The 23,978-nt window shown below is 40.3% G+C and overlaps 1 protein-coding gene across 2 annotated transcripts in view; it reads right to left on the bottom strand.

Annotated features, from left to right (window-relative positions):
* The window catches only part of PLB1 (phospholipase B1), an 85,868-nt gene that overhangs the window by 33,176 nt on the left and 28,714 nt on the right, over positions 1-23,978 (bottom strand). For both annotated transcript variants that reach the window (XM_065835066.2, XM_071806107.1), the window contains exons 20-36: positions 23,255-23,328; positions 21,863-21,906; positions 20,248-20,356; positions 19,282-19,333; positions 16,898-16,978; positions 15,332-15,397; positions 14,535-14,635; positions 11,495-11,576; positions 10,742-10,846; positions 9,968-10,063; positions 9,437-9,508; positions 8,783-8,842; positions 8,317-8,377; positions 7,547-7,605; positions 5,715-5,782; positions 4,657-4,700; positions 3,441-3,549 (exon numbers count right to left, since the gene is read on the bottom strand). In XM_065835066.2, coding sequence (XP_065691138.2) covers positions 3,441-3,549; positions 4,657-4,700; positions 5,715-5,782; positions 7,547-7,605; positions 8,317-8,377; positions 8,783-8,842; positions 9,437-9,508; positions 9,968-10,063; positions 10,742-10,846; positions 11,495-11,576; positions 14,535-14,635; positions 15,332-15,397; positions 16,898-16,978; positions 19,282-19,333; positions 20,248-20,356; positions 21,863-21,906; positions 23,255-23,328 — 1,283 coding nt within the window. The remainder of the gene's footprint in view (positions 1-3,440; positions 3,550-4,656; positions 4,701-5,714; positions 5,783-7,546; positions 7,606-8,316; positions 8,378-8,782; positions 8,843-9,436; positions 9,509-9,967; positions 10,064-10,741; positions 10,847-11,494; positions 11,577-14,534; positions 14,636-15,331; positions 15,398-16,897; positions 16,979-19,281; positions 19,334-20,247; positions 20,357-21,862; positions 21,907-23,254; positions 23,329-23,978) is intronic.

Below are 23,978 nucleotides of genomic sequence, written 5' to 3' on the forward strand. Positions count from 1 at the left end.
GAGATCACTGTGCATACCTCCCTCATTTCTGTAGCCTGCGCTTGGAATTAACACTTAATTTTCAATTATGTAAAACAACTCTATGCATACTACCTTTCCATGGTAATTAAAAACCCAGGAAGCTTTCCAGACTACTCAGATAAATTGAGATGACAGCTTGCAGTTTTCCAATAACCAGGTGAGCACTGTTTCTTTTATATATATATACACATATACATTTACTATATAGATATGTGTGTGTGTGCACGTGTATATATATGTCTCTAAAAATAAACTACCATGAATTTTGAGTTACCTAGGCTGAACACTTCAACCTTGTTTGACTGCCCTGACATGTTGGTCCTCAAATATGCATAGGAAAGAGAATGTGGTTGGAAAGCTTTGGCCTTCCAGGCAGCTCTTCAGTATGGTATGAGCTGCATCTCCCTCCAGGCTCGTTAGAAACACTTCACCGACGGTCTATCATCTCTGGAATCATATCAGCTGACGTTAATAAGCATGACACTTGTTTTGTATGGCAACCAGAGCTTAGTTCTCCTTTGCAACACTGTGTTTACTGTAGAAACAGGACATATCCCCCACTACCTTCCACAAATGAATACTGATCCAACACCAGCATAAGAGTATTTACTGAGGAATGAGCCCTGTCATACATCTACTTGTGACACAGACACTGCATGCATGTAATAGTTCTAATCACTGCTACCCTTCTCCAATGTCATAATCTACTTATTTATATCCCAAAGTTATCTCAAGCCACAAGTGATCACAATTTCCTTCTGTTCTTACTGTGGAAAACCCTAAACTAGGGCATTGACTTCAATATTGATTCAGAGGATAAGGCCACTTATTGAGCAGACAGTCTGCAACACCACTGATTCCTCATGCAGGCATTGAAGTGCTGATGCATCCTGAGCCAACGCAGTCAGTGGGATCTAACAACATCTTGAACGAAGCAGTGCCAACAATCACCCAACCTTGAGCTGCAGTTTCCACCAAATTTAGATGTCGATCAACAGAAACAGTTTGCTCACGGGAAATATAGGTATTCACAGTTTCTGACACCTGTTCTCTCAGTCTTAAATTCTCAACCTCCTTTTTTTCAACATGAAATCAGATATCTCAGCCAGGATTTGCTTCAGTAACATCCTTCAGATCTATCCTTAACTCCAGCATGTACATAAGCACTTTGGCAATGAATGACTATAGGCTTAGCAATATTTTGCTGAATGAGAGCTGCATTGTTACATTGCCATCAGGTTCACTAAAGAGCTCTTCAAAGCAACCACTGATTTCATTTTAAGAAACTCTTATATCTGGTTTCCAAAAGCTGGCAAGGACACAGAACTACTTGATTTCAGAAAGGTCCCAGAACTTCTGGAAAGCAGTTTCCAGATTAGCACTCAAAAGTGAGACAGACCAGGTAACAATTCCAAAATGCTAGCATTAGCTGGTGGACTCTTTTTACCCCCTGAATCATAAGAAAATGGATACTTTTGGCTGATGAAGAAAAAATGCTGGATTGCATCATCATTTCAGGGCCAAACACCTAAAGCAGGAGAAAAATTTCCTTATGTTGCAATACCTTTCATATTCAACTAGAATGCATTCATCTTCTCAGAGGCATCAAGAGCCACAATATGACAGAACAGAAACCCCAAAAATAGCATCTCAGAGTTCAGGGATATTAGTGTAGCAGTTTACACGACTTTACTTTTGCACACCTTTCTACAGAGAGTTATGAGACAGAGAAACCACAGAAGACTAGAAGTCTGGGATAATTGTTGTCTGCATCTCCTTGCTGAATGTTTACAAAATATGGTTGCAGAACATAGATAGCTCCACTTCATCATATTTATCCAGTCCAGCTGCTTGCATGGGAAAATAGAAGACTAATTGGTACAGATGATGTAGATGAGTTTTCATTAGACTAACATCCACCAACTCATTTCGTACAACTAACAAATAACTATTTAATAGTAATGCCTCAGTTGCTACTGATATAAACTGCTTTAAGTCTTATTGGTGATTTAAGAGGTTGTATATCCTGTTTCAAGTCCTCTCATCACTCCAAAAAATCTGTTTAGGATTAAACTGATACAAAATACAAGACAGGCATGTATCATTCTTTCCTGTAATAACCAAAAGCTGAAGCTGATCTGGATATACATTGCACATAGAAGTATGTTACTAAATTCTCATTAATGACTGAATCAGAGCCATATTCCTTGCACAGGTTTCACGGGCATACAGAGATAAATTCAATCATCACTCGGAAACAAAATCCCTTCTCTCAGGTATGAGGGGGCTGTAGGATATATCAGGACACTTAGCAGACTATTTCTGTGAGGAAACCCAAGCATTTACTGAAATTGCTAGTATGAGTCAGAAGTTACTTACGGTCCACAGGAGAATAATAAAAATACCTGATAAAAACTAATAATCTTTACTTAGATACAGCAAACTCAGACACCTCACTTGATTTCTGAACTTCACTTCCAAGACCTCTTTGGGAAGAGGAAATTTTCTTCAAACAAACAAATAAAGTCCTGGGTAATATCAACTAACAATGTCAAATCCAGGCATGGTCTGCCAGAGCCTGTGCCTAAACCATGACTGAATTCCAGAAGCCATCTGTTTTGTTAATTAAACAGCACTGACTCTTTCAATAAGCCAGGGATTTTTAGCACAAGCAGTATAGCAAAGCTCAACTCATGCAGCCTCCCAGGTGTGACTAAAAGCAAAGAGCCAAATTCAGATGACTGCAAGACATTACAATCACTAAGTCTGCAATGCACCAAAACCCATATATGACCATCAGTAATTCTCCTTTCTTCAGATTCCAGAATATGTCTGGGTTGTTGGTTTTGAGTTTTGGGGAGGTTTTTTGTGTTTTGGTTTTTGTTTGTTTGTGGTTTTGTTTGGTTGTTCTGGGTTTGGTTTTGTTTTTTGTTGTTGTGGTGGAGATTTTTTGTTGGTTGGGATTTTTTTTGTTTGTTTGTTTGGGGTTTTTTTTTCTTGTCTTGACTGCTCCTGCTTGCTTATCCAGAAGCCTGAAGACAGAATTATGGAAGATTTCATCTAGTTTTTCTCCTAGTATCTCTTTACCAATTCACTACACACACATTTTCTGAAAACATCTGTGCTCTCAGAGATTTATTGACAGATAATTAGATAAATGAATCGAGTAGAGCCCACCACCACTAAACAGTTTCTGCCAGTTCCTTGTTTGTGGATTTCATAACCAGGACTGTTGGCTTCATTGAAAATTCACCTATGAAATAAGCCCACACATTTAATAGGTTTTGAGCCAACTTTCAACTCTAACTAGACTGGTTTTGCTTGCTGTTCAGAGCAAGTTGTGACAGCACATGAGACAGTTGAAAGAGAATTAGATGAAGCATCCGTCACCTGCAAATGTAAACCAAAAAGCTACGTACTCAGCCTGTGCTCCAGGAACTGCCTGGTTAAAGAATGCATTTGAATCATTCTCACTGCCAATGCCAGTCGAATAGCCCGTGATCATACCATCGAACTCTCGAAAGATGTCTGAAAAAGAAAGATGGCAATGAAGGGAAAATGCCTATGTCTGCTTCCTGCCTGCAGGCACTGGCACACACCAGCACCCTCATCGCTGGGTGACGTGAGCAGGATTGACAACGTCTGTCTGGAGTTCTGTCTCATATTGTAGGGGTTAAAGCCTGAAATAAAATTCTCAGTCATGCAATGGTGACTTTGTGAGGTGAGCCTGAAGGGAGCTTCAGCCCAGCAGGAGCTCATGTTCAGGATCTGGGACTACTTCAGGGCTGTGTAAATCCTCACACTACTGACAAATCTGAAGAAGAAAGCCTCAGTTGTGTGGTTCGGACAAAATCCCACCACATTCTCCATTACCTCCATAGTAATTTCCAAAAGGAAGTTGACAGTAATTGGCAGCTGAAAGTGAAAATGGTCACATTGTAAACTGGAAAAGCTACTTTAAGCTCAAAGACTGAATTTAACCGCATTTTAATGAAGGCTTTGTCAAATGTAATAGCATCCAGTGAATCAATTAATTGCTTATTCTAGATATATTCTTATTACATTCTGCTTACGATAAATGGGCAACACACGGTTTACTGGCCCTCTTCAAATGGAACTATATTATTACAGCTGATCGAAACTGAAACTCTAGTGGCTTTACGTTAACAATAGACTGAGCTACAAGAAGTTGCATGTTTCATTGAAGAGAAAGTTAAAATTATTCCCTTCAGGTTACATGTACAAGTAGTCAGCTTTATATACCAAAGACATCTACTCTATGTAAACATCTGTTTTTGCAAAAAGCTGTGGTGGGTTATTTATTAAAAGCAAATGTTATTTGCATCACAAGCATGGACATAGCAAACTTATTTGGAAATTCAAATAACACTCACCAAGCAGCTGAGAAGGGAGAGGGAAAAGAAAGGAAGGGAATTTCTAGCTGCTTCTCAGTTTCACTGATGAAACTGACTTTTTATTCTTCTGTCCTAGGATACTGTTTCTTTGAAAGGTACTTTGTGTTAATTACTTCAAAACAGCTTTGAGATACTTAAGAGCACTCTGTAAACATATGAGAAATCAGCCCATTCCCACTCTCTAATTTCTTCAATTAGATGTAACAAAGCATTTACTTACTAGGTAGAGTTGTCACATTCGCTAATGACGCATCTCCTCCAATACTACAATGAGAAAGAAAAATCCTAGTCACTCATCAATTATCCGAACACACACAATAAGCAAAGGGAAAACCCACCATATATCATAAGAAAAAGCAAAGGGTGATTAATTTGGTAACTATAAATATATCAGATTACGTGGAGAGGACAGAAGTGGAGGTGCTATTGGGAAGAGTGGCTGAGGTTTCAGTGGTAAAGATGTTTGTCAGAAGGATTTATGGGAGTACAGTAAACCATTATGAAATGGCACAAAAATGCCTGAGACAGCTACATGCTCATTTGATTGAGCCATGAAGCACTGCGTATTAGAAGGTGAACTTAGAGGGCTCATGAAGCCACACTAAGGCAGCACAACCAGCCAGGCCCTGGGTGACAGGAGAGCTGCAGCAGCAGCTTCTCAGCCTCTTCTCCTGCTTCCTGCATGGGGTAAGTTCTCTCCAGCTTTCAATTGGTGGGACACGCTGAGGCCACACTCTGATTTACGGAAAGGGGTTGGGATGGCACAGAACTGCATCAGTCAGTGTCAACTGATCTAGATTGTCACATCAAAAAATTTAGTCTTTTACGACCGAGTGCTGCACTTGGTAAAAGTTCTCCAGTTAAACACACTATTTTCCATGATGCTACAAAAAGTTCAGAAATAGCAAACTTTGAGAAGTCATCCCAAAATCAACCAGTTCTGTCTTGTTTGTTCCAGCAACTTTGCTCCAGTTCTGTAGATTTCCAACTTGTCATCCTGCCATCAAAATACAAACTGCCACAAGCAGCCAAAAATGAAAGCATGACAGAAGTTAAAAAGCTATCTTAAAATTCAATGCTGAAAACATTTTCTGTGAAGCCACCCTTATAACAAATCCTAGATCTCAATACATCTTCACAAGAAATGCTAGCCCAAGAAGCAATATTTCCCCTCTCCAAAAAAAAAAATATTCTGACAGCCAAAAGCCCCAAAACATGTGGAAGAGAATAATATGCTTTACAACACACATTCCCTCATCACCTTGGCTGAAGACTTACCTCCAAGACAGCCCACGGTATTCAGTGCCCAAATCCAGGAGACTATCTGAGGCAATTCCTGTGCCAGCCTGGACATTATTTTTCATTAACCAAATGAAATTAAAGCACAATTACTAATACAACAGTCATTAAGACACCGTAATTTTATTTACTTTTGAATGTACTTCTTCAAAAGCTTTAGAAGGCATCTGGCTTTTCCCCAATCTTCCTCCTGAGAATGCATCAGTATTTTTTTTAATTATTTATAAACATCATATTGTATATGATATGTAAAATATATGATGGAGCCATGCAACAAAGGCTGTCTTCTTATGGGTCTAGATGAGCTGAATAACTCATTATGGTTGCATTACTCAAGAGCGTTGAAAATGTCTCAAAAAACACATAAAACTTTTTGGCTAATGATAAGAAACCCAACATGAACTCAACAAAGAAAGCAAACATCTTAGAAAGAAGCACTGTTAAACCTTTACACTGATTTGGAAAGCATTGTGCTAAATGGAGAGACTTACAGTAGTACTAGAGCAAGGAAGAAAGCACCATGTACACCTACCCTAAAGAAAGATGTAAACTAGTAACTACATCCCTCCTAAAACACCACCATAATTCAGAAGCAGAGTGCCTGCTAGCTGTGATACTATAGTTTCGTGCTAAATTTGGGTACAGGTTAGTACTTCAGTACAGCACAAGAGCAGGCACACTATTTGCTGCTACCTCAGATACTACCACAATACCACATTTTCTTCTGTGTATAAGCTTTATTGAATTAATGGAAAACTGATGTTCGGAATAACTATGCATGGGCCAAGTGTAGCTCTGAGACAGCAATGCACCACTGCACATTCTATGAAAGCAGATTTTATTCTCAGTTCCTACAGACTATACTTAGAAGCAGAAACAGCTGCAGGGTCCTGGATATTATAATACAGCAACCACAGTTATATACAGAATATCTTCCATTTGTCAATTTTGTAGGTTTACATTCAAATGCCTCTATTTATTTCGGCAGCCTACTGGGTGCAGGAGTTTCAGCAACATGCCTGCCAGATACTTGTAAAGGCTTCATGGTTTGTACACACAATGCCCTTGTTGTTATGGCTCAGATTCAGATAAACTTACCTTCCAACTATGTCTTTCTGCCCAGTGTTTCCTTTGAGCTGGCTGTAGAGTTTTGGTCTTTGACCAGTGTGAAAATATTAGCCAGAAAGATGTAACTTGAAAACAAGATGTCTGAATCTTGAGACCTATTCCTTCTAGATTGCCAAAGACAATAATCCTCAGCAAGAACTACATCTCGATAAAGAAATTAGCTATGAGCTACACAGGCACAATAGAAAGACTGAATATCTTCTGAAGGATAAAGTCAGAGGGCTCTCACCCCTGTACATCCTTACCTCGTTAACGTTAAAATGAATAAAATGCTATTATCCAACATCCCTTAGTCACACTCTATTCCTGAAAGAACTGAGGCAAAAGAACAGGTTCAACAGTCTGTTTCTATTCAGGAAACCTTTGAAAAACACAGTTACCTAAGGGTTGTGCTATGTCCCATTAGTTTCAACAGCATTTGATCTCTTCTGTCTCAAATTCAGCAAACCATTTAAGTATTTCTTTAAAGGATTTGCTTGTGATTTTCCTGAGTTCAAAAGCACGTGAATATGTGCGTGGGGGGAACAGTGCTGAAGAACTGACACCTTCTTTCTTGTTCTGGCTTCTAGATCTATTATAATCCATGAATGGATGGATCTCTTCTTCTAGGTACAACAGCTATTTCCCCTCCACCGCAGCAGGCACATGTTTGCAGAGAACAGTAAAAACACTTATCTTCTTACCGTGAAAGAATCCCCAAGGGCTGCTATAACTTTCACATCAGCTGGTTTTAGAGAATTCACTGCAAAGGAAAGAGATGCAGCTGAACCTGGATAGGACATAGCTATTCTTTTTCACCATTGTATTTGTGAAACATGCCATTGTGCATCCTGATGCTCAGACATGTTTTTGCAATATCCAGGTCATAAAACAAGACCTCTCTCCAGCTCATCTCACATGGTTGCAGAAGCAGCACATGCATATTATTCAGCATCTCAATGGTTAACTTTGTTACAAAAAAGAAAGAGCAAGGAGCAAATAACAGTAAGCTGCAAACAATATTCAGCACCAAGATGAAGGTAAAACAATGCAGTATTAGACAAAGCAGGAACTGCATATTAAAGGTGTAAGAAGTCAGGGAAGGACTGAGAAGACAATAAGAAGTTGTTTGAATACTGGTATGTCCTAGACTAACATGCATGAAGCTAGAGCTGCAGTTTCCTTATCCAAGATTTAGGCGGTCTCACGTACAGCCTATGTCAGTACACAAATTCAGATTTTATTACAAGAAATTTTGAACTTCTCCACTGGCAGCAAGTTAAGCGGAGCTACTTAGTCAGAATGTTACCTTGCATGACAGTATGGCATTCTATCTATTAAGCAGCTGCTGAAAAACATGACATTTTCTGAGCAGCATTTCACAGCGCAGCAGTCATTTCAACAAAAAGTAAAAATTAATCTTGAAGGACAGTTGAAAGTAATACAGCCTCTTACACAAAACAGGCAAGACTACCTGAAATTGGAGGAGGGGAGGATGGAGACCTGTCCTCGCATAGCAGCTGGCTTCCATAATTCTAAAGAGAAGAAGAAAGCTGAATAGTATTTGGCTAGGAAATACAGTGAGTAGCAATGTGGATCTTCCTAGTAGAGGCCAAGGGGATAAACCAGAGGCTGTTTAGCATGCAATAAACCAGATGGGTCTTGGCTGCTCAATTCAATAGTCATATTCAGTATTGCTCAGATTAGAGCAGGATCCTGTACTGGTAACCATGCTGTCTGAGCATGTGCTCTTACAGGTGTTTCTGCATGCATTTTGCCTAACTCAAGGAATACTTTCCTGTTCCCTGCTGTGCACTCTGCCTCCCAAACGTATCTGGCCAAAGACTGATTTTACCTGTGGTGCAGAGCATGACTCATCTGGTTACCATACAGGAACAGACACAGCAGAGTAACAATGGGACGGTGATGTTGACACTTACTGGAGTTTGGTTAGGGTATGTGTAATTGCTGTTCTTATATGTCCTCAGGAATGGCTCAGCCTACAAAATAAGGCAATCTGAGTCAACGCAAAGCATCAGAGGAATACATACAGATTTCCATTCCCCAGCTTTTGGTTTTCAGATGATTAGCAGCTTGATGCAAATGAATCCCAGGGACTAAAAAAAAAACAAATCGCATTTTTAAAATTCAAACACTAACAGTGTGAACCTGAGGCACTATTTTCACCCAGTCAGAACTTACAGAATACCCTTGGGACCCTGAAGTGTGTGATTAACAAGAAGTTTGTGGTCCCACTGCAAGGTAGTCCCAGCGACCTCTGCAGAGCTGTGCTGACTGGTGCCAGCATTTCTCTTGTTTCCCCCACTGAAGGTCTGTCATTCAGTGTGAATACTTGATGGTCTTGACTACGTAGGCCAAATAACCCATCCTCATGTTTTGGCCAGCTGCGACATATGGCTGTGAGAAAGCTTATTCCTGGGACAAGCCTGCCCTCCCTCCCATGGAAGAGAGCTCACACTGCTACTGGTGGCAGTGGCACAAAACATACAGAGAAGAGTCAGTACTTCAGGGTCACACAGACTCCCAGCCACCCACAGCAGCTCTACACAAACACAGACACCCTTGTAACTTACCTCACTTGGACATTTGATAACAATCACAGCTTGTAGGTGCTCATAAATTGTCTTCTCCCCCACGGGTTCCATCTGTAGGAAAAAGGGGACAGCAGAGGAGAAAAGTGAATCAGTACCAGAGAGCAACAGGTAACACTGTGCTACCAGCCACTGGAAACCACCTCTGCAGCACAGCAAGACAACTGCAGTGCACTTGCACCCATGCCAATAGCTGCTTTGCATGCTGAAGAGGTGAATTCCCACACGCCGTGAACATGGCCAGATGACCAATATGCCAGGCAGGCATCACCTCCCTGAGACAAGTCCAACACTCCAAGCCTTAACATATCCTGAGATTTACTGGTTTGATATGACTGGTTTAACAGTTCAGGTGACCTTTCTGCACGTGGTTATGCTTTTCTTTTGTAAACACCTTTAACCATTCAAAAGAGATAGGGCTAGCTACATGATAGTTCCCTGTGGGTATTTTTTTCAGCCAAGGGAAGGATGGAGTAGACACAGAGTGACCAATACATCTTTTAAAAATCTTACCATGTTGTTCCACAAAGCAGATGCGAGGTGGGAATGAGACTTCTGGCTGAAATGGAAACAGTCTGGGGCAAAGTAGGAACTGTCTGGGACCCCCTCCTAGAGAACGAGACAGGTGCTGTCACAGAGGCAATAAATGTGCAACAAGCTGTGATTTGTACCTCCTCTCTTCCAGTGAAATATCCCAACTGACTTCAAAGTAGCTGCAAAGGCCCCTGAAGCCAAGAGAATTAAACCAAGCTAGACAACACTAGTAACTCAGAACCAAGAGGCCTTTTGAAGTGTTTTAATATAGGATTTTCAAAAGTAATAAAAAAATACAGACCACTATGTCTCTGGTTACAGAACACCTGGGAAGAGATATTGATTGCATTCTTTATTTCCCCTGAGATTCACACATTATAGTCTTTTGAAGCACATGAGTTTTTGTACTGAGTCACCTACCAAAGTACTGGAAGGGACTTTGTGATGCATGGGGAGATATAGGCAGAGTGTTCCCTGGTGAAGACTTCAAACTAAGTATCTATTGCATTGCTGTCTGATTGCAGTGGAGTAGACTTAGTGACCAAAATCATGTCTTCAAGGTCTATATTCTTGTTGGACATTACCTCCAAGTTCTTCCATAAGCATTTTCTGCAATTTTAGGTGTTAACTTAACAGAATATAATAATTATTAGGCCAGAAAACTACTGGTCACATTACAGTCAAGACAACTTCAAAAAGTCAGTGAATTGCACCAGGATTTAATGAAGAGGTTGGTGTTTTGGTTGTTTTTACCTCTGTTTTTGGCATGCTCACGTTCAACAGAAATGGCTGCACAACCACTGTGAAATCATCAGTCGTGTCATACCTTCCGCTCTCCACCAACTGATGGGTTCTCTTCTAGAGAGTCAAAGAAAAGTTGTCACTGATCCTTCCTTTACATTCAGATCATCGAGTCCCTCCGTCCATCGCCTCAGCCAGGGGTTCCGCCTCCCCAGCACAGACACCAGGCATGGCCGTGGTTCCCAGCTCGTACAAAAAGCCCACTTTTTGAGACAGGCATTCCGGGGTTCTTTGCAGAGAGGCGTCCTGGGGATGGCTGCCTGACTGACATGGGCAGGCAACCTGCTCAGTAATTAGATTTTCTGTCAAAAACATGTTCTTCCAGAACCACCGAGGCGTTTTCAGTTTGGCTGACATCCAATGTCCAAAGTTTGTTCCTGAGTTATCATGTTCTTTGACTTAACTTGATCTCCAGCAAGATAAATGAACAAAAAACTGCTGGCACTCTGACATGCTCTACTACCTATGGCTCTTTAACAATTTCTTTCCTCATCTGTTTTGTTGTTTTGGTGAATGGGAGTTGTAAAGATCTTGAGCCTACTCTCATCTCCCCTCACTTTTTTTTTTCTTTTTTAATATCACAACTACTAATACGTCATTAAAATGAGTGGAAACTGTTCTCCATCTCCTAATATTAGCCCCTCTGTGGTCCCTTGATCACCAAGAGGACTACATTAAAGCTGTAACAAATGCCACACACCTTACCTGATACATTTTGTTAAAGTAGACCAACTTCTTCAACTCATTGGAATTGTCCTCCGGGTTTATAACACAAGGGCACAGCATACTGTGGGATGAGAGCATGGCTCTGAGATTTGCTCCTTTTTTCCCCCTATTCCCAAGCTGACAATCTGTGGGGTTAAAAACTTCTCCGAGGGGGATTTCTCTGAAAGGCTGCTCAATGGGAGCATTAGCTCTCACCTCTGAGTTTCTGCACAGCCCTGATTCTTGAGCAGAAACACATTTATTAGGGATAAATTCACAAACATAAAGTGAGGAAAGGGCTTCATGCAAGCAAAAAAACACCCAAACAAACCCATAGTGGGTGCCCATGGCAAGGTTTTGGCAGCAGGAGTGACCTCTGGGAGGAGAGTCTAGGAATGTCTGTGCCGTTCCCTGCTGTTCCAGCCAGCTCCAGCAGACCCATCACAGGGCACGGCTGAGCCCTCCAGCAGAAATGGTGATGCCTCCACTTCAGAAAGGGCAGAAAACACCAGCAAGGGAAAGGAGAACAGTGGGGATGAGGAGGAGGTGCTCGATGGCAGAACAGGTCCTCCCTGAAGGGACTGCAGCCTGTGGATGAGCACATGCCAGAGCAGGGGCATGTCTGATGGACTCGTGTCCGAGCACAGGACAAGAGCAAGAAGGAAGAAGTGAAAGAGATACTGCTATGTCCGAACTCCAACACCCTATGCCATCCATGCCTCACTGAAGGGACAGAGGGTACCCTGTGGCAGTAAAAAGGCAGAGAGAATGGTGCTTGAAGTGAAGCTAAGCTTAGGTATAAGGGAGGACAGGCGCTTTAAGTGTTTATCTTTTTTGGTGTGTGTTTACCAATACCTGAATCAGTAATTAATAATTCATGCTAATGGGCAATAAATTAAGTTCAGTTTCCCAAAGTCAAGTCTGTTTTGCCTGCAATAATACTTGATAAGTGATTTCCCTGTCTTTATTTTGACCCACAAGTTTTCTTGCTCACATTCTTCTTGTTTTCTCTCCCAGGTTGCCGGGATGGGGTGAATGAGCAGTTGTGTGGGTGCTTGGCTGCCAGTTGTGGCCAATCCACCACAAAACCTGTTCGTAAGTTCACCTACACAACACGGTTTGCTTTTGCAGAGCTATGTAGGCATCCTTCAAAACAGAATTTCCACAAATTCATCCTAATCAACTGGGAGGGTCACAAGTTGCAGCACGTTTCACATAGAGGATGGTAGAGCACCAAAATAGATGCCAAGACCGAGGCTGGAATCTCCATCCTTAGAGGGTAATTCCAACAGGAGTTATTTTAAGTTTCTGTGAATTCATGTTGGCCGCTTTTTTATTCTTCACTGAAATTTTGCTCCTTCTAGCAAATGACTTTTTTCTTCTGATGCTGCCCCTTCCTGGGCACACCTCATTGTCACTTGAGAAACCCAAATAAGAAAAAGGACTCCTTTTAATAAATCCAGCCATGTGGTCATAGTAAAGCATCCCTGAGAGAGCTCTTTAAGAAATAGCTCCTGCAGAGATGCAGTTGATACATATAAAGTATGCACAAGCCCCTACCTCCAAACTTGCCTTACAGGAGAGCAACTAACAAAACAAGATTTTACTTCTGCAGTGCATCTATATGAAAGGCAATACAAAACTAAGCTGTTTTTTCAGAATATATTTTGGTAATATAACAAGGCAAAATTAGTGGAGACATAATCTCTTTTTGGGTTGTTTGCTGTTCTCAGAAAAAGAGAGACAAGCTTTCAAGATCAAAAGCCTCCTTCAAGTCCTTCTTCAAATCAGTAGCATGGCATTTATTACCCCACACAGGGTCTGCTAAGTACCCTCTAAACTTGGCTTCCTGCCAGACAGCCAAATTGAGCGTGGCACTGAAATGATGAGAAAAGGTTACAGGTACCTTGATATAATCATATCTTAAAGGCTATAAAAATTATTCTTGTCTGATGATTAGCATGCTGATATACACGTATGCTCTAGCCTGTAACTTTCGTTAAAAACAACTTCTTGTCAGAAGCAGCAGCACTCTGAGTTTAAAAGTTAATATTCCACTGACAGCCACCAAAGAGTCCTTAAATCAGAGCCAGAGGATTGCATTTATGTTCCTCCTGTAAAACCACCTTCTTCCATGGGGCCCTTCAAGTGTCCACACTAGCTGTGCCAACAGAGGGATCCAGCAGGATGGATTCAAAGCAGATGTTTCAGCAAGACTATAGGAAACCCTGTAGTCCTCCCGTGATTCTAGCCTGCAAGCTAACTCTTACAGACCATGTTGATGGTGTCCAATATCAGCTCCTCAGCCCAAACAGCAGGAGGAGCAGCAGCTGCCTACATTCAGCTGGACAAGGTTATTCTGCCTGCCTGTCCAGACAAGCAGAGACTTTCTTTTCTGAAGCCAAACAAGTCCTGGCAGGAGCAAGTCTGGGGGGACACACTGGACCCTGCCTGAGTCACCAGAAGCTCACTGAGGTGCAGACCTGCCACCTCAGTGGCAGATTCACACAGACCTGGGAGGACTGTTGAGCCACAAGGCAGCAGGTAGTGCAATTAAGCATCCCAGACATCTACTTGAGAGACTAATTAACAATAAAATAATAATCAGCAATAAGATTACAGAGATCAGAAACCGCAGAAGCATAAAGGAGAGTTTAAAGACTGAAGAAAGAGAAATCTGTAAATAAAGCTAGTTTAAAGTGATCAACTAAGAAAACCCCATGTCTTAATCTCTTCTCTGTCTTTGCCCAAAGACCGCACAGCTGAGCTCTTTCTGCTCTGGCTTGAGCTTCATTGCAGTGATGAGTCATTAAATGGCACCTCCACAAAAACTGGTAAAAGCAGGGCTCAGACAGAGAGAGAGTGACAGACATGTATTTCTAAATGCTGCATTGAAATCAATGTGGAGGCACATGTGCATGCACAGAGGTAGGTGTTGGAAATACTAGAACCTTATCCCTTTAAGAAAAATGTTTCCCAGTAAGATCTTGCAGCCTTCTTCGAGCAACAGTGAGAGCTGTAACATAAATCATCTTCCAACCTCATAAGCCACTTTGGGCAGGTACCGTTTTCTGCTGCTTTCAGCTCCCGGAGTCTTTCTATGGAAATGATTGTCACCAGGTTCACAAATGCCCGTGGAACCTGCCAAGAGAATAAGCAAACCCATAGCCAGTGCCCAGAGCACAGAGGGACATCTTTGCCCTGACAACACAGTCACAGCAGACCTCAAGTAGCAGACTGATGATTCAGGCAGCTTGCATTATTTATAACAGATGCGTTTAAAGGAGTTTCTCAATAATTAATCCCCCTCACATACAATACTAGATTACATCCCCTGCCCATGCTGCCCAGTTCCATTTTAAATGCTGATGGCTGGTTGCTTGAAAGTGATGGCTTCAAAAAAGTCCAAACAAGTTGTTATAATTATCAGCATGGCTCAGATATCTGCTAACACTTTGAGTACTCTCATCATCCTCACCCTCACCTGGAATATCAGAATCTCTCAACAACCACAAAAAATATACTAATTTGCAGTATAGTGAACGAGCAAGGCATTTTCTAGCCATTGAATACCATAAGTTTGTTCAAATCCATTACAATACTTCTTATGTTATTTGTCCACAGTACATCAGCTAGAACCGAGCACATCCGTCTTCCTTCAGTAAAATACGTCTCCAGTCCTCTCTGCCTCTCACAAAGATTTTCCTGCAAGCCAGTGTCTCTGCATACAGCAGTGCTCCACAGATGAAAGCAGGGAACTCTTAATCGATAATCAGTGACTGCTTTACAAACAGAACACAATCCCCACTCCCACATACTACAAAAAGTTTGGTTTACCTCTCTGTGAAGCATGTCCAAAGCAGTTTGTATACCATAGGTGTAGTTTTCAGGAGAATAGCGTACCTGTCGAAGCAAGAAGACTGAATTATATTGACAATCAGCATTCTCAGGCAGGCACAACAGCACCTAGCTAGCATTCATGTTTTTAACTCTTAAGTCTAGAGTAAGAGAGACTCAGGCAAAACTGTCCAGTCTTTGCTTTTCTTCTTTCCCATCACTCACAAGATCTAGTGGCCACTGGATACCAGTGAGGGAGCAAATTCAGGGGGCATTATCAGACATCACAACATTCTCCATCCCCAGGCTTGCTCAGGCCAGTCTTAAAAGGATGGCTAACACCTCACTAACAGGGACTGTGTTTGGGAGAGATCAGTTTGTGTAAAAGTATGTTTGTTTCTACTGTATGGAATATTAGCAACATGCCTCCTGTGTGCTCCTTACCTGTCACAAATACTAACTGCCAAAGCTTTGGCATTTATCTGGGAATTAAATCACTTTACATACTTGCCTCTCAGTGGTGAAATGTCCCTGTTCCATTTGAGCTGTTTAAATCCTGTAATTGAATTTTCTCAGGTAATGCAATTTTTATTTCTTCACTTGTGGAACTTTTCAACAGTCAAATAAGACAGACATTTCTCATAGCGAAGTTTATTTTCAGCCTTAATTCTCTTTGATTTAATTTCAAGCACAAGTTCATTGAGACCCCTACTGGCCTACTCTACAAAACTTGACAGTTCTCTTATTTGTTTCCTAAATCACAGCTCACCAAGGGCATTGTAGTTGGTGCTATTTGTAGCTGCACAATGCAAAGGCAACAGCACTGTGATCTTTGGATGCAGACATGCTATCTCCTTGTCACTCACACTCATGAGTGACTGCCATTCTGTGTCTGGGTCAGGAGCAGAAAACAGGAACAGTCAGTTTGCTCCTTCCTTGTTTTATAACCATCTTACTGTGATGCTTTGCTGTTTTTCCTGGTCTGAAATCAATTATGCAGAATTAGAAGTATGTACTCCACTGCTTGTAAGTACATAAGATTCATCACAACATGAAGAGTCAGCCATGGCCTTTCGCCTCCTCTATACTCACACATACCAAAGGCTATGTACAGTATGTGTATATATTATATACATATACAGCATATGCTACATTATAAATAATTGCATCAGCATGAGCTGTGGGTAGAACCATTCCCATAGCACTGAACCTGGTAAGAAAGCACTGAGCGAGACTTAGGAGTGTGACTGTGCACAAAGCAAAGTAGAGCAAAAAACCTTGACCTTTTACCTATGGTAAAGCGACTAGATAACAGAAAGTTAGTTAACAGCAACATAAAGTAGCCACAACTATGTTGTTAACAGGTATTATAAAAATAAAACTTCATTTATCACATCAGGTTGAACAACCTGAAGGTCTCCATACAGTTATATTCCAGAGCTGTGTAAATAAGACCTACCTCGTTTTTGTCTCACCCACACAGTTCTGCCCTCTCACCCTCTGCCATGCAGAGTGACCCCACACCCAGGCTGGCCCTGTTGACACTGCAGGCAGCAGGGCACTTACTGGATCATTGCAGAACTGACATAGGTCATTTCCTCCTACAAAAAGTGTTATGAGTTTCCAGTCGGTCTGAAAATCTATTCTCTGTGCACAGAAGGAGATGGAATGAAAATAGTTATTATTAAAAATAAAAGGGGCGGGGTTAGGAGAAGGGAGGCAGGCAACATACTAAACACAGATTTAACATTTCTCAGAGTACCTGGCTATAATTCTCTAAGCATCCACAACAAAATTGAATTTGTAGCCATGACTGAAGATGTAGAAACTACTAAGATCTAAATAAAGTTTACAATACCGGTAGCAACACATTATTTGCTTCAGAAAACTATTGCTCAAAATTCATCTGTATGCTTTTCTCAGTAATATCTTGTGTATACACTGACTCCTCCTGCAGTTCTAGGAATATATCTTCATTGCAAAAATGATGGTGTATGTTTCACCGCATCATAAATAATGCAGCTATCCTGCTGGAAAACCCTGGAGAGCAATGTATTTTGGTCCTGCTGTGAGACAAACTGTAAAGAATAGAGGGGCAATATTAACTCTAACAACACTAGTAAAAAGAGATAGAGCACTTTTTTTCCTCTGGAAGGATTTTGCAAAGGGCTTAATTAATGCAAGGTAATTATACTTCAGTAAACACACACCTTCTTAGCTTTGAGGAACGGTTTAAATAGCTTAATATCATGTAGCTGATGTTGTACTCAATATCTTAATGCTTCAATTTCCATGCAAAAGCAGCAATAATATATCAGCCTCAAGTGGTTTAAAGACATCTGTCTTCAAAGGCAGAAGGTAACATATCCCAGCTGTTAAACACACTGTTCAGTAGTTTGGTCTCAAAAAATACTTATCCAAATTAAAAGAGGGGAAATTTTTCCTCCTGCACTAAAAAGGCATTTTATAAAGAAAACAAAAGGAGCTCTTAAATCAAATATATATGACCTGTATGAAATATGAATATTCTTTGTAGTTAGAAAGGAGTTTAACAACACAAACGTTTATCCGTTAAAATAAAAGGATTTGCATTCGTTTCTGTTGTGTGATGTCTCCAAGCAGGTAAACATGACAGAGTAGTAGTACATAGAAACCTTTAATGGTTTGAATGAAAATGATCCAACTACTTAATCATTAGCTGCTATCCCTTTTAATAGCATTTCATATACAGCCAGACTGAAATCTTTTTTACAAGAAAGCAAACCAAAAAGGAAGGTACTGAAAATGTTTTTGCCAATATGTATTCAACAGACAGGCACACACAGTTATCTTCACAGAATCACAAAATGTCAGAGATTGGAAGGGACATCGGAAGATCACCTAGTCCAATCCCCCTGCCAGAGCAGGAATACCCAGATGAGGTTACACAGGAATGTGTCCAGGTGGGTTTTGAATGTCTCCAGAGAAGGAGACTCCACAAACCCCCTGGGCAGCCTGTTCCAGTGTCTGTTACCCTCACTGAGAAGTTTCTTCTCAAATTGAAGTGGAACCTCTTGTGTTCCAGTTTCTACCCATTATGCCTTGTCTTACCATTGGTTGTCACTGAGAAGAGCCTGGCTCCATCCTCGTGACACTCACCCTTTACATATTTATAAACATCAATGGGGTCACCTCTCAGTCTCCTCCAAACTAAAGAGACCCAGCTCTCTCAGACTTTCTTGAAGGCTTTTTGGCTCCTTTCCAAATGCACAATTGCAGAGCAAAATAATCTCATGTAATTTAGGTTACTGATTGCACAGGACATTTGTCAAATTACAAATAGCAAACATTTTCAAAGCAGTAGTTGAGGTTAAAAATATGCAAGCAATCATCAAGCTAATAGGTTTTACAGATGATTAATCAAATAATTCCTGACAAGAAATGTGTAAGTAAAAGATCAGCTGATAACTAAATGAAAGAAGGGACTAAACTATTTTTGAAGAAAACAAGTACTTTCTTCAGTTCACATGTTCACTCCACATTATCTGCCGCTTGAAGATCTTCCTCTTAACATCCTAGCACATATCATCACTGCTGGCAAGCCCATGTGCTTACAAGATAATTAATAGTACCATAGCAAAATCCCAGCAGAGAAAAAGCTCTGTTGTCTTCCAGGGTGACATATCTTGAGAGAGGAAGGAACAGCACTGAATTTACCAGCCACTTTTGGTAAAAATGGGAAGATTACAATTGTCTGGATTTGACAGTGACTGTCACATGCTGCTACAAATACATTTAAGAAAATGCTATAGATTATTTTGTACTGACTCACACTCTGCACTGGGGAATATTACACTGTATGTTGCTGTACCCACAGCCTTGATGTTTGGCATCTGCTGTTGGTCTGTTAGAAACTGATGATGCCACACAACTTCATCTTTCTAAAGATACTAATGATATATCAAACTCACAGTATCATTCTTCATTCGGTCCACCAGTCTTCTAACCTGTGCAGGAACATCCCTAAAACAAAAACACAGAAGTAAAATAATAAAAATAAAAAAGGAATCCTGCATAGACAACAAAGCAAAGGAGAAAGGCAATGAATGGACATCCCACACATGATGACTAAAGAAATCTGGGAAAGCCCAGTTCTCATTGAATGAGAGGTATGATACCTGAAAAAAAGCTATTATATATATTTTGAGATAGTAATGGGAAAAAATGAGAAAACAACTAGCATTCAAAAGGCACTCGACCACTTTGCAAATGCTGCATAGTTACACTTTTACAAACTGTATAGAAAATACACTGTGCTACCACAAAATAAATGCACTTTTCTCCTTCCCAACATCAGACAGGTGATATTGATACACTTATCATGGAAGCATTCGTCCATGTATCGATGTTATTACATGGCCTCAAGCCACTCATAAGAAATGTTCCCAAGAGAAAACAATATTATTTGAATTTGACTAAGACTGAGCACAGTGTTCTCCAGGTAATTCCCAGTTCTACCACAGACTGACCATAAGCAATTCACAATTTTCTCTTAGTTTATCTACACAAACCCTTGGTGCTACTGAAAAGGGGGTTTGAATATACCTCCTATAAAATGGGGATATTTTTTCTCTGCCTCACAATACGGATGTGAAGTTTTCTGAGTAGTGCTTGTAAAATACATCATGCTTTTTGGTTTAAAATGTTACAGAAAGCATTGCTTTTGCTGCTGTTTCATTTGACACATTAGAAACATTATACAGTCCCAGTCATATTTCTTGGCCTTCACATTAGAGATGGGCTAAAGAAATATATTTGGGCTTGTCTATCAGTCTTGTTGCTCTCCTGCCAAATCCAGAGTTTTGGCCTTTTTTAGCTAGGACTAGTTTTCAAGAAAAGTCAAAATTCTATTAAAATTAGAAGAGTTTTCCTCTTACTCTGCATGATTCCCTGCCACAGCTTGGTTGAGTGAAGCATTAGCTGTATCCTGCCTTCCAGTGCCAACGGAATACCCTATCAGAGATGGGTTGAACTCACGAAGAATATCTGCAGAAAAAGAGAGCACACTGAAATTTGCTTACTTCAACAAGTAAAAAATGAGGTTGTAACAATCAGAGCTTAGTAAAAGACCATTAAAAACCTTTAAGAAATACCTATGAAAAATTTATCTTTAAGTATAATAAACATGGAGATTTGTCACCATACAACTACTTCCTTGTCTTCAAGATTTCCAAGTTTCGTTAATTCAGGTATGTTCGGGAATAGACTGACTTAGCTTATAGAATTATTGTGCATACTGTATCTTATAGTACTTGTTTAGAAACTGCTTATATAAGAATTCGCTTAACATAAGTAAGTTTGCTTAGACTGCAAGCTGTGAACTTGTGAACTTTTGAACTTTCTGCTTAGTTAAGTAAAAAAGGCCTCAGAGGGGTTCAGGCTACTAGATAAGGTGAACTGCGTCCTTGGAGATAAGTAAAGGAACAGAACAGTGTCTAGGAGGAGAAACAGAAGAATGTTTTGGCTTTTGCCAAGAACTTTCTCTCCACCATCCCAGCTGCAGGTGCAAAATAGCAAGTAATGGACAACACCCAGATTGATGGCCAGGCTGGGCAGTGAGAGACAGACAACTGCCTGAAGAGATAAGAAACAGCCAGCCTGACAAAAAATGAAGAGATCCAATGAAGAACAGGGAGACCACAGACTCTAATTTCGCAGTTGTCCCAGAATGATGTGGAGCAGGGCAGGAGGCTTGGATTGTGGGGATATAATTGCCTGGAGTTCTTTTGGCTAAGGGGTCCCACTTCCAGAGGCACCCAGCTTGATCTGCTCTACACTGTACCTGGCAAATAAGTTAGTGAAGAAGAATTTTTGGAATCCATGCCTGAGTCTCTGCATCAGGAAACTTAGAGAAAAGAAGCTTCCTTAACAGATACCTCGTGACCTAATGTGAATATTCTGCCTAGCAATGCAATTTTGCCTGGTGAGGCTCAGCAACCCTACATTCAGGCAGGAGACTCTCATGCTGTCATACTCTAACTGCAGATGGGTTGGAATCAAATTCTTTAGCCTGATTTCCCCAGATATATTAACCTCAAATATCTAGGATTTCCTTCTATACCTTAGTTATGAGCCAGCCATACAAACACTCCAGATCTAAAATACCCTGACCTCTAAAAAGTATGTAAAATCTCATATTGTAACACGATTCTGCTCCTGCCTGAAGCAACTTTCCCATACAGTCAAAACAGTTCCTTTAGGCTAAGACCTAAAATCTTTGATTCATCTATCACCAGCACATTTTGGACAAAACTAACAGAAAAATACTGAACCAACCAAACCCCCTAGGAATTACAAGATATGTAGCTAAGTCAAGCACAGCAAATTAAAGCCTGGTTGTTACACAGGTTCTACTCAGCACTGGCCATTGAACACAAAGGGATCTGTTCTGTCATGCTACAAATCGTAAAGCTTCATGTCTTCTTTTGTAATGACAGCCGTTCTAATAAACAGCTCCAGATATTTATCAGGTTTACGGAAAAAGGCACTTACTTGCTAACGTTGTGACTGTGCTTAAGCTTTCATCTCCTCCACCACTGTAAAGAAGAAAGAACAAGAAAAAGATGTTTCAAGATATGGACTTGGTAAGTCAGTGGACTAAGTAAGACAGCTCCCCCTTATGGGATTTCTACACATGTACACAGCACGTTTTCTGGTGGTTGTACCTGAGTAAAAGCAAGGTCTTGTGTGCATACCAATGGGGTCATGAAATCAGGGACTTTGTCATAATCATAATAATTATATTAAAAGCCCTGTACACTAGCTGCCCTTTCAATTCTCTCAGGTGTTATAACTTCTGTTCAAACCTAGCTGGAATAAGCAAGAATTTTTACAAGCTGTCATCTTTGTTATTGTCCCTCTTAAAATACTTATTATGTCCATTTTTAGTTAACAACAAGTTCTAAAATCATATATTTCACAGTGATAAGTATACTCAATAACTTTCTCCTCTATTTCACTCGGTTGGAAGAATTCTACTAGACTGGTATAATCCACCAAATGTCTGAGTGCTCTTTTTCCTCCTTTCATGCTCTAGAGAATGCTAGCACAGTTTTCCCTCCAAATGTCAGTAGAACATTATTAAAGATCAAAATATAAAAAGTTGCACTTATGACACCTCTAGTATTTCTTTAATTTGGAACAGAGGATTTCAAAGTGTTCTCGTACCCATTTAGACCTCTTACAGAGCTGAAGTGTTTCAAATGGATAATAAATGACAAACAGAAAATCAGTCTGACAGGTTTGATATTAAGTAATACAGTAGCAGAATAATAAGTAAACATGATTGCTTGTGTTCAGAGTGGTTTTTCAGACCTGTCTAATAAAATGCTGCACGTGTAAGAGTCTGTATTGACTCAACCGATAGACTGTTCTGAATGATGTGAACAGTACTGGGAAGGGTCAAGGAAACAGGCACTGTGTATGAGACAGCAGCAGCACAAAAAATCTCATTCTGACTTTTTGTAGACGATTGATTTTAAATGAGACAAACAGGTGAAGTGGGCCACCATGGGGAAGAACAGGCAAAGTATAGATAGAACAGGGACAGAAATACAGAATGCATAAGTGGTGCAATGCCACTGGGATCTAAGAGTCCCCCTTGCAATAGCTACAAGTGTGAGAGGAGAAAGGGACTGTCTTAACAAGGACCCCATTTCATCCACATATCGAGGCCTATTCCAGCCATACTACCTCATACTCTGGATCACCACTATTTGAATATTTTCTTTATCATGAGTAAAAGTACAACCATGTACCTCCATGCAAAACTCGAAGTCAAATTCGCTCTCCACAACATTCTGTTTGTTACAAAAAAACAAGTATGCATATTAAAACCCAAGAAAATGGGTTCTCTCCCATTGTGGGGGAATTACTGGGACTCACCTCCAAGAAACACCTCGGTATTGAGTCAGGACATCCAGAATATCATAGCGTCTGGATTTTGCACCGTTACCTGCCTGGAAGTAAAAGACAAGTTCACCTTCAGAAAATAAATATTGCTACAGTAACTTGTTCTCTGACTGATTCTAATGAAAATAATTAAAGAGGATGTTAATGAAGCAAGCTACACCATCTTCCCAAAGTGTAACAGATCCTTGTTCTCAAGAGGATCAGGGACTGAGGGTATTTTAACTCTACTCCAGTGAATTACCCTCTTCTATCAACTTCTTGATTAGAAAAATTGGCTGATAATTTTCAAAATATTCATATAGTTCTAAATTTACATAAGAAATAAATAAGATGGCAATGGTCCTGAACAAATAATCTGTTATAATGTTCCTCACACTAGAAAGTGATACAGTGATTTTCTGTCTTCCCTCCCCTAGTTTCCTCAAAAAAGGAGGCTACAAGGATTTAATGTGTTAATAAGCACAGAACATGTAAGAAACATTAATTATGGTATAAGTAGTGAAGCAGTCATCACTGATCGGAGAATCACAGCCAGTTTAGGCGTAACGAGTTCACATAGTTCCAGGAATGGAATTAAAAAATAATCTCAAGATAAGTTATATTTGATGCACCTGATATCTGTTGCAGTTTTACTCAAATATTTAGTTAATATAAACAGATATGGCTTTATAGGCTTTGGTAGTACCATATATATACA

This window comes from Patagioenas fasciata, chromosome 3 (assembly GCF_037038585.1).
Source record: "Patagioenas fasciata isolate bPatFas1 chromosome 3, bPatFas1.hap1, whole genome shotgun sequence".
Classification (NCBI taxonomy): domain Eukaryota; kingdom Metazoa; phylum Chordata; class Aves; order Columbiformes; family Columbidae; genus Patagioenas; species Patagioenas fasciata.